The sequence below is a fragment of the Coregonus clupeaformis genome, chromosome 15 (assembly GCF_020615455.1).
Source record: "Coregonus clupeaformis isolate EN_2021a chromosome 15, ASM2061545v1, whole genome shotgun sequence".
In the NCBI taxonomy this organism is placed as follows: Eukaryota; Metazoa; Chordata; class Actinopteri; order Salmoniformes; family Salmonidae; genus Coregonus; species Coregonus clupeaformis.
The window spans coordinates 19,244,894-19,255,905 of record NC_059206.1 but is presented as its reverse complement, the minus strand read 5'-3'; the positions used below and the strand labels follow the sequence as shown (position 1 = coordinate 19,255,905).

Here is an 11,012-nt window from a genome sequence, read left to right as displayed (position 1 = left end):
TTGAAAAAAGGTGCAAGTTTAAGTTTGTTCCACCTTATCTTTATGCTAATGCATTTTAAGGGAAAAGTCATCCAAAAGTAATGTTACTGATTACAATTTTGGACAGGTAACTAGTAACTGTGAAAGTAATCAGATTATGTTACTGAGTTTGTGTAATCCTTGTTACATTACTGATAACCATTTTGTAACAGATTACATTTAGAGCGTAACCTACTCAACCGAAAAATGTAATCAAAAATGTAATTAATTCATGACAAACACTGTTTACAGCAGGTATAAAAGGTGCAGTGAAATGCTTATGCGCTAGCTTCCTTAACAATGCAGTACAGTAATCAATTATAACAATAAAAATAGTCAACTCTATGTCAAATAAAATGTTTTTGTCACATGCGCCGAATACAACAGGTGTAGACTTTACTGTGAAATGCTTACTTGCAAGCCCTTTCCTAACAACGCAGAGTTAAAAAGTAAGAAAAAAAATTGCTAAATAAAAAAGGAACAATTGTAACACAATAAAATAACAATAACAAGGCTACAGTATATACAAGGAGTACCGGTACCGAGTCAATGTGCAGGGGTACAAGGTTGTTGAGGTAATATGTACATGTTGGTAGGGGTAAAAGTGAATAGGCAATCAGGATAGATAATAAACGGAGTAGCAGCAGCGCTTGTGAAGAGAGTGAAAAAGTGTGAAAGTGTGTCTATGTGTGAGTGTGTGGCATCAATATGCAAGTGTGTGGGTTTTGTGTGTGTGAGTGTATGTAGTGTGTGTGTGTGTGTGTGTGTGTGTGTGTGTGTTGGAGTGTCAGCGTATTATATGTGGGTAGAGTCTATTGAGTGTGCATAGAGCCAGTGCAAGAGAGTCAGTGCAAAAAAAGTGGGGGTGAAGGGGGTCAATGTAAAATGCACCCAACACAATGCATTCATGCACTAAAAACAATTATTGTGTAAACTGTAATGGGGAAGGCGTACATAATCTACTGTAAAAAATAAATACAAAAATAATACATAAAAACGGTTAAAAAATATTTAACATCCTGTACATTTTACTTTGTCACATCTAGCTAACCACATTGCTTTCCTGTCACACTCAGACAGAAACTCTTGTTTGTACTATTACAGAAGTAAAGTGACCATTACTGCTTACGAGGCCAAGGGTGATATAAGGAACTACTCCCCAAACAACATCATTATTTCTTAGGAAACAGCAGTTGACTGCAGTGCAAAATGAACAGCTCGAGCTCCTCCATCTCAGACAATGATGATGCATTGTTGAATGAAATGTCAACCATAGGGCGATCAGTAGTCTGTGTGATCCTGGGCCTGTCGTTCCTGGTGGGGGTCCCGGGGAACCTGCTGGTGATCTGGACCATCCTGAGGCACGTCCAGCAGCGCTCCCACACCGTGGTGCTCATCCTCAACCTGGCTGCTGCAGACCTGCTGGTGCTCATCACCCTGCCGCTGTGGATCTACTCCCTGGCCCGCTCCTGGGTGTTCGGGAAGGCCTCCTGTAAGGCCATGGTGTACGTCATCAACACCTGCATGTACAGCAGCGTCTACCTCATCACCCTCATGAGCGTTGAGCGCTTCCTTGTCATCCGGTACCCGTTCAAGATGTTGCGCTGGAAGACCAAGGCCATTATGGACAAGGCTCTGGTGGCTATCTGGGCTCTGGCTTTCCTTTTAGGGATCCCATCCATTCTGACCCGCTCTATCGATGAGATCGATGGGACTGAGCAGTGTCTTTTCACGGAGTACAGCTCAGTGGCCCAAGAGGTGGTGTTCTTATGCCTGGAGACCTTGGTGGGCTTCGTGGTCCCCTTCTCCACCCTGGCTGTCTGTTACTGTCTAGTAGCAACACACCTGAAGACAATGCATTTCGGCAGCAGCAAACAGAAGTCGACAGTTCTCATCAGTAGTGTGGCGGTAGCCTTCATTCTCTGCTGGCTTCCTCACCATGTCCTCAACACTGTAAGCCTAGTCAGCATTCTGACAGAGGATCCAGATGATGCTGTGCCTGTTTCAGTGGTCCAGAGTGCAGTAGTGTTTATCTCTGGAGCGCTGGCCTTCATTAGTAGCTCTGTGAACCCTGTGTTCTATACCTTCGCTGCGAGGAACTTCCAGGGCAGTCTCCAGGAGTCCCGCATGGTCAGGCTGTTCCAGGAAGTCGCCTCACACACCTCCTCCAAGCTAAGGGGATCTGGCAACACAATAGGATCGGACAACACAACAGGATCGGACAACACAATGCCCTCAGTAATGCCAGACTGCAACAATACCACAGATAAAACTACTGTGTAGGACTACAGAAATGGTCGCTCTGGATAAGAGCATTCTGGATAAATTTTTCTCTCAGACCCATGACAAAATGTGTAGAATTGCAGGAAACTAGTTTTAAAACATTCTCTCTGCCCCATGGCAAAATGTGTAGGATAAGAGCGCCTGCTAAATTACTAAAATGACAAATGAAAACTGTGACCTGATCATTGATTCAGATGTCAGCATTGATGATAATAAATATGGCTAGAATCTAGAAGTTTGATTACAAGTTTGATTTTTATGATCATGGTACGAAATCTAGAGATTGTTGTAGTGCTTATGAAATACAGTGAGAAAAGCCCACAAAAGTAATTAAATTGTGACTATTTCAACACAATAAAGCTATTGCATTTGCTCATAAAGTGGTATAACTTAAATAACATTTATTCGTGGTCCTGTTACAATTCCTTGAATATTATTGTCTTGAAATTCCTGTTTCCCAAAATAACACACTGGCTTACTCTTTTTGATCACAATAAAATAAAACAATCTGATCTCAAGTTCATATCACTTCAATAAAAGTAATTTGTGGTCAATACAATTCTTTGACCTCTTAAAATATCTTAGAAGATTCTTTTTCCAGACAGTGCCACAATAAGGACCCACTGGATGACTCACTGCTCTGTCTCTCACAGAATGATGGCTCTGTGAAAAACCAACCTCTTTCCTGCTCTCCTCCGCAAAGTTAAAGGGAAGTGAAAGCTTGCTGGTGCAGCACTTTTTTTCTGTCTGAGTATGTACACCAGATAGGAGGCATGTAAGGCGAGGTGAGGCAAGGCGATCGGCAGCATCAACCAGAACCGTTCGATCATCAGCTGTCTTCAGCTTCAGAGTCCACCATGGCTCCTGATGAGTTTGCTGGCAGAACGGCGGTGGCCTGTGTGATCCTGGGCCTGTCGTTCCTGGTGGGGGTCCCGGGGAACCTGATGGTGATCTGGACCATCCTGAGGCATGTCCAGCAGCGCTCCCACACCGTGGTGCTCATCCTCCACCTGGCTGCTGCAGACCTGCTGGTGCTCATCACTCTGCCTCTGTGGATCTACTCCCTGGCCCGCTCCTGGGTGTTCGGGGAGGCCTCCTGTAAGGCCATGGTGTATGTCATCAACGCCTGCATGTACAGCAGTGTCTTCCTCATCACCCTCATGAGCGTTGAGCGCTTCGCCTCTGTGCGACACCCCTTTGCCTCAGCCGGCTGGAGGAGGAAGAAGGCCTTGAATAAAGTTCTTCTTGTTCTGTGGGCTGCTGCGTTTCTATTCAGCATCCCGGTCTTTCCCACCCAGGTGGTGGAGGGGGACCCTGGGGAGGAGCATTGCCTGTACAGGGAGTACACCTCAGATGGCCAGGAGGCAGTGTGTGTTCTACTGGAGACCCTAGTGGGCTTTGCGGTCCCCTTATGTATTCTTGTGGTCTGCTACAGCTGTATCTACAGCCGCATCGCACAGATGACCTTTAAGTCCAAGCGTAAGTCCACGGGCTTGATTGCAAGCGTGGTAGTGGTGTTCGCATTATGCTGGACCCCTCACCATGTGGGCAACGTGCTCTCCCTCGTCATCCTCACCATCAAGGGGTCCCACCGCGAGGTCGCAGCGCGTCTAGAGAGCGCCAGAACCACCATGACCTTCATCGCTGGAGCCCTCGTGTTCATCAGTAGTTCGGTCAACCCTTTGCTTTATGTGTTTGTGGCGCGTACATTCCGGAGTTCCCTGAGGGAAACAGGGATCCAGAAATTGTTCTGGCACATCTCAAGCACGGCCCCCAGAGAGGGGACTAAAGAACTGTCCTTTGTGACCAAGAGACCGAGCTTCTCTCAGACACAGAGCCACAGCTCCCAGTGTGTCACAGAGCCTAAGGAACAAATGGATGTACTTATAAATATATGTGAAAATGGTTCATCCTGAGTTTGAATATGATGTGTATCATACATTTTTGCTAAAGATTTTTGTGTGTAAATTACAAAGTTTGATTTGTCACATTGTTTCTATATGTTAATTAACTTAAAATGTAGAATAACAATTGTTAATCATGTTTATGTCAAACATAATGCATATAAAAAACATTTAAATAAGTACTGTATATCATTTTACCTGTAGTGAATTTGAATTAACATTTGAAATGATACTTCAAGGTTTAACAAATACGCGTTTTTCTATGTAGGCCCACTGTGTTTGACCAATTTTTTAGTTGTGATATAATGCTCATTTCATGCTCAAAATGATGTTATATTCCATGTGCCACAGAAGAAAGAGCTTTATAGAAAAAAAGAACATATGTCACTGCATATGTTTGTCTGAAGCTATGTGATATGAGTATAATGACTGCGTGTACTGTATGTATTCAGCTGCTTATCTTGAGGCCATGCCTCACTACGTTTATTTTTGATCCTCCTGATCTGGATGGAATATATTTCATCCACAGCTTTAGCCTTCATGATAATGGCAACCACAGATATCAGCCTCTTGCTGTCATACTGAACTTTACTACTGTCTTTATACTGATCATTTAATTGTTATAGTTGAAGTCAATGAACATGTGTATATACCCTAGGTCATATTTGTGCGTTTATTAAATAAAAGAATACTTATTTAAAAAAAGATCCCTTAAAAAAACGTGTTGAAAGTGTTACAAAGACCATTACAAGTGTTACGAAATGTATCTTTCAGTCAGAAAGTATGAATCTGCTAGTTCTGTGGTTCCGGTCTACACCTAACATCTGTTCTGCGACAGCACGAGTCATGCTTTCAACTTCCCTCTCATCTACGGAGATTGCAACATGAAAATCTGCCTTGTGTCCCCTTTGACCACTGACGAAAAGAGGAATCTTGTACTACTCTTTGGCACAATCATATTAGAGAGAAAACCACATTGTTTTTCTAGGGAGTTTCCTATGTCAGCTAAATCTAGTTAAATATTTTATTCAAATAGGGATTTATTTTATTTACATCAATATCATACTATTGATTGTAAATGATGATTCATTAGTCCTTATAGTCCAATAGGTGGCAGTGTACCTATTTTCCAATGACTGTGGAATTCTGACACATTCACAAGACATTGCCCTCTCTCTCCATTTAATAGCACAGTTTCTATCTCACTTTTAATTCAACTATAAATGAACCCGCCTAAAATATGTATGTTAAGGTGTAATTTCACTATATATTAGGTAAGATGTAAGAAGTTTTATATCGCGTTGACAGTCAAGAGGCTCCACAGTGTCTCTGCATGTATTCTTCTGAAGGAGTGAGTCACACAGCGTTTGGCTGGGCGTCAGACGGGTGCTCTGTCTCATCCTGCTCCAGTAAGCCTGGCTCTATTCAATGTGTCACGCTGTCACTCAGACACACGTACACACACACAAGCGCCCACACACATGCAGGCGCACACACACACACACACACACATGTAATGGCTGCTCTAGCTTGCTGAGTGTAAGAATTACTGGGCTGGGCAGGGCAGCTTGTGTCAACACAACCGAATTACAGGACAACACTGCCTAAATTGTTTTCACCTGCTCCTGTAGTGTGTACAATTTGAATGTAAGTGTCACGCCCTGACTCAGAGGACGCTTATATGTTGAGTCAGGGTGTGTATATTCCTTGTTGTGATTTTCTATGTTTAGATCTAGTATGTCTAGATCTATGTTGGCCGGTGTGGTTCCCAATCAGAGGCAGCTGTCGCTCGTTGTCTCTGATTAGGGACCATACTTAGGCAGCCTATTGGTACTAGTGGGTTGTGGGATCTTGTTCCGTGTGAGGTATGTTGTTTGTGTACCGTGGACTTCATGTGTCGTTAGTTTATTCATTTCAAATAAACATGTATGCATATCACGCTGCGCCTTGGTCTGACCCGTTCATCAACAAACGTGACAGTAAGGGGGTGGGGTGGTCTCCTTTACCCTCTGTATATTTGTGAAAAATGATATTGCGGCACTGCCTCCAGTAATCACAGCTGTGTGTAGTGGTGCTGGCTGCTGCCCCAGCAGGTGCTCCTGTCTTGTCTGAACCTAAGCCTAACCAATCACAGTGGTTGTTGCAGCCAGCCTGGTCAGTCTATGTGAGGATGAGCCTGTGGCTCCTGTGGAGTTCACAGTTTCACTTCTGGTCTTCATCGCTGCTGACTAAAATCACACTGGTGTCACACTGACAGAGGCCGAAACAGCCTGAGGCTTGCCTACATCATTTGACTGTCAACTAACCAATGGCCATGGCACATGTCTTGCTTCACTGATGTTGCTTGTAATAAGCTACACTCAACTGCACACTGCCAAGCTCTGAATGTGTGGTGCAAAATGAGGAAGCAACCGTCAGTGTGTGAGAAAATGTTAACATGGTGTCAAACACCTGTAAATCTTTGGTCACAGCTTGCCAGAGTATGATTGTCTCTCTAGTCTTGAAAGAAAGGACAAGTTCATTCAGAATGTAAGTTTCTCACCATTAACACTCACAGAAGGAAACACAAAACATAGGGGCTGACTACCTTATGGCAATTTCCTTTATGTGTAGATAAAAACATGGTGGGAAATACATCACAATCTCCTCATACATCACAGACCCATCATACATCACAGACCCATCATACATCACAGTCCCATCATACATCACAGTCCCATCATACATCACAGTCCCATCCTACATCAGAGTCCCATAATACATCACAGTCCCTGTAATATAGAAAACCACCAACCATATAATGTCTTAAACACTTTCTCTGACACAGCAGGGCCTAAAAGCTTTCATCTGAGTTTCATACACTCAGTGGGAGGGAGGGGAGAGAGAGAGACTGAGAGAGAGAGACAGAGAGAGAGAGAGAGAGAGAGAGAGACCTTCACAAGAGGAATTTCAATGTGAAGGCATCCAGCCCTCCTGAGGCTTGGGGAAACAATAGGGTGAAACGAGGTGATGAGACAAAAGTCCTTTCCTTTGTATTGTCTCCAGCCCATAGTTACCTATAGTACAGAAGGAAGGGGCGTAGAGAGCAACAAAACACACCATCTTGGGAACCAGTCCATGGAGTAACAATTCACAGGGCTCCCGAGAGGCAGCAGACATGTGCCATGTGCCTGGACAAGTACCTGTGGGAATGCACATACGTTTTTTTTCTTGTAGCCTAGCTATGAGGTATGTATAGGCATTAGGAAATATAATGCATTTTATGAGACATTTGCCCAAGACTTACCGTTTAGTTATTTTATGACCTTTCCACAAAGGTGTGCTGTCACTCACACAATCAGTTTCTCTGAACAGCTTCGACCCCCAAGCCATAAGACTGCTGAACAGTTAATCAAATGGTTACCCTGAATATTTGCATTGACACCGCTTTTATTTGCACTGACTCTCTTGCACTGGACTCTACCCAAACACTCACACATACTACACTGACACTCCAACGCACACATAGACTACATACGACTACATATGCTCTCACACACACACGCTGCTGCTACTCTGTTTATTATCTATCCTGATTGCCTATTCACTTTTACCCCTACCAACATGTACATATTACCTCAACTACCTTGTACCCCTGCACATTGACTCAGTACCAGTACTCCTTGTATATCGATTTGTTATTGTAATTTTATTGTGTTACTATTTCCATTTTAGCGAGGGCCATAAATGTATTTTCTTTTATAGATGGTGCAACAGAGTTTTACTTTCAAACACGTCAGAAGAGAAGCTAAAATTAATATATATATATATATACAAAAAGGGAAAAACGTATTTGATCCCCTGCTGATTTTGTACGTTTGCCCACTGACAAAGAAATTATCAGTCTATAATTTTTATGGTAGGTTTATTTGAACAGTGAGAGACAGAATAACAACAACAAAATCCAGATAAACGCATGTCAAAAATTTTATAAATTGATTTGCATTTTAATGAGGGAAATAAGTATTTGTCCACCTCTCAATCAGAAAGATTTCTGTCTCTCAGGTGTCTTTTATACAGGTAACGAGCTGAGATTAGGAGCACACTCTTAAAGGGAGTGCTCCTAATCTCAGCTTGTTACCTGTATAAAAGACACCTCAAATCAAATCAAATCAAATCAAATTTTATTGGTCACATGCGCCGAATACAACAGGTGCAGACATTACAGTGAAATGCTTACTTACAGCCCTTAACCAACAGTGCATTTATTTTAAACAAAAAAGTAAGAATAAAACAACAACAAAAAAGTGTTGAGAAAAAAAGAGCAGAAGTAAAATAAAGTGACAGTAGGGAGGCTATATATACAGTAAAATAAAGTGACAGTAGGGAGGCTATATATACAGGGGGGTACCGTTGCATAGTCAATGTGCGGGGGCACCGGCTAGTTGAGGTAGTTGAGGTAATATGTACATGTGGGTAGAGTTAAAGTGACTATGCATAAATACTTAACAGAGTAGCAGCAGCGTAAAAAGGATGGGGTGGGGGGGCAGTGCAAATAGTCCGGGTAGCCATGATTAGCTGTTCAGGAGTCTTATGGCTTGGGGGTAGAAGCTGTTGAGAAGTCTTTTGGACTTAGACTTGGCACTCCGGTACCGCTTGCCGTGCGGTAGCAGAGAGAACAGTCTATGACTAGGGTGGCTGGAGTCTTTGACAATTTTGAGGGCCTTCCTCTGACACCGCCTGGTATAGAGGTCCTGGATGGCAGGGAGCTTTGCCCCAGTGATGTACTGGGCCGTACGCACTACCCTCTGTAGTGCCTTGCGGTCAGAGGCCAAGCAGTTGCCATACCAGGCGGTGATGCAACCAGTCAGGATGCTCTCGATGGTGCAGCTGTAGAATTTTTTGAGGATCTGAGGACCCATGCCAAATCTTTTTAGTCTCCTGAGGGGGAATAGGCTTTGTCGTGCCCTCTTCACGACTGTCTTGGTGTGTTTGGACCATGATAGTTCGTTGGTGATGTGGACACCAAGGAACTTGAAGCTCTCAACCTGTTCCACTACAGCCCCGTCGATGAGAATGGGGGCGTGCTCAGTCCTCTTTTTTTTCCTGTAGTCCACAATCATCTCCTTTGTCTTGGTCACGTTGAGGGAGAGGTTGTTGTCCTGGCACCACACGGCCAGATCTCTGACCTCCTCCCTATAGGCTGTCTCATCGTTGTCGGTGATCAGGCCTACCACTGTTGTGTCGTCGGCAAACTTAATGATGGTGTTGGAGTCGTGCCTGGCCATGCAGTCATGGGTGAACAGAGAGTACAGGAGGGGGACTGAGCACGCACCCCTGAGGGGCCCCCCGTGTTGAGGATCAGTGTGGCAGATGTGTTGTTACCTACCCTTACCACCTGGGGGCGGCCCGTCAGGAAGTCCAGGATCCAGTTGCAGAGGGAGGTGTTTAGTCCCAGGATCCTTAGCTTAGTGATGAGCTTAGAGGGCACTATGGTGTTGAATGCTGAGCTGTAGTCAATGAATAGCATTCTCACGTAGGTGTTCCTCTTGTCCAGGTGGGAAAGGGCAGTGTGGAGTGCGATAGAGATTGCATCATCTGTGGATCTGTTGGGGCGGTATGCAAATTGGAGTGGGTCTAGGGTTTCTGGGATTATGCTGTTGATGTGAGCCATGACCAGTCTTTCAAAGCACTTCACAGAAGCAATCAATCAATCAGATTCCAAACTCTCCACCATGGCCAAGACCAAAGAGCTCTCCAAGGATGTCAGGGACAAGATTGTAGACCTACACAAGGCTGGAATGGGCTACAAGACCATCGCCAAGCAGCTTGGTGAGAAGGTGACAACAGTTGGTGCGATTATTCGCAAATGGAAGAAACACAAAATAACTGTCAATCTCCCTCGGCCTGGGGCTCCATGCAAGATCTCACCTTGTGGAGTTGCAATGATCATGAGAACGGTGAGGAATCAGCCCAGAACTACACGGGAGGATCTTGTCAAGGATCTCAAGGCAGCTGGGACCATAGTCACCAAGAAAACAATTGGTAACACACTACGCCGTGAAGGACTGAAATCCTGCAGCGCCCGCAAGGTCCCCCTGTTCAAGAAAGCACATATACATGCCCGTCTGAAGTTTGCCAATGAACATCTGAATGATTCAGAGGAGAACTGGGTGAAAGTGTTGTGGTCAGATGAGACCAAAATTGAGCTCTTTGGCATCAACTCAACTCGCCGTGTTTGGAGGAGGAGGAATGCTGCCTATGACCCCAAGAACACCATCCCCACCGTCAAACAAGGAGGTGGAAATATTATGCTTTGGGGGTGTTTTTCTGCTAAGGGGACAGGACAACTTCAACGCATCAAAGGGACAATGGACGGGGCCATGTACCGTCAAATGGGTGAAAACCTCCTTCCCTCAGACAGGGCATTGAAAATGGGTTGTGGATGGGTATTCCAGCATGACAATGACCCAAAACACACAGCCAAGGCAACAAAGGAGTGTCTCAAGAAGAAGCACATTGAGGTCCTGGAGTGGCCTAGCCAGTCTCCAGACCTTAATCCCATAGAAAATCTGTGGAGGGAGCTGAAGGTTCGAGTTGCCAAACGTCAGCCTCGAAACCTTAATGACTTGGAGAAGATCTGCAAAGAAGAGTGGGACAAAATCCCTCCTGAGATGTGTGCAAACCTGGTTACCAACTACAAGAATCGTCTGACCTCTGTGACTGCCAACAAGAGTTTTGCCACCAAGTACTAAGTCATGTTTTGCAGAGGGGTCAAATACTTATTTCCCTCATTAAAATGCAAATCAATTTATAACTTTTTTGACA

The 11,012-nt window shown here is 44.3% G+C and overlaps 2 protein-coding genes across 2 annotated transcripts; both read left to right on the top strand.

Moving 5' to 3' along the window:
- Window positions 1-1,200: 1,200 nt before the first annotated feature.
- Window positions 1,201-2,782, top strand: LOC121580306 (leukotriene B4 receptor 1-like). Its single transcript, XM_041895363.2, has one exon. It carries the CDS (start codon window positions 1,228-1,230, stop codon window positions 2,299-2,301), a length of 1,074 nt encoding a protein of 357 aa, XP_041751297.1. The 5' UTR covers window positions 1,201-1,227; the 3' UTR covers window positions 2,302-2,782.
- Window positions 2,783-3,068: 286 nt separating this feature from the next.
- si:dkey-148a17.6 (uncharacterized protein LOC108190685 homolog) lies at window positions 3,069-4,922 on the top strand. The gene has a single exon (XM_041895371.2). The coding sequence runs from the start codon at window positions 3,159-3,161 to the stop codon at window positions 4,215-4,217; it is 1,059 nt and encodes a 352-aa protein (XP_041751305.1). The 5' UTR covers window positions 3,069-3,158; the 3' UTR covers window positions 4,218-4,922.
- The last annotated feature ends 6,090 nt before the right edge of the window (window positions 4,923-11,012 follow it).

Bases quoted from the DNA above. Each gene is read 5' to 3' on its own strand.
- LOC121580306 (XM_041895363.2), top strand. From the start codon at position 1,228: ATGAACAGCTCGAGCTCCTCCATCTCAGACAATGATGATGCATTGTTG.
- si:dkey-148a17.6 (XM_041895371.2), top strand. From the start codon at position 3,159: ATGGCTCCTGATGAGTTTGCTGGCAGAACGGCGGTGGCCTGTGTGATC.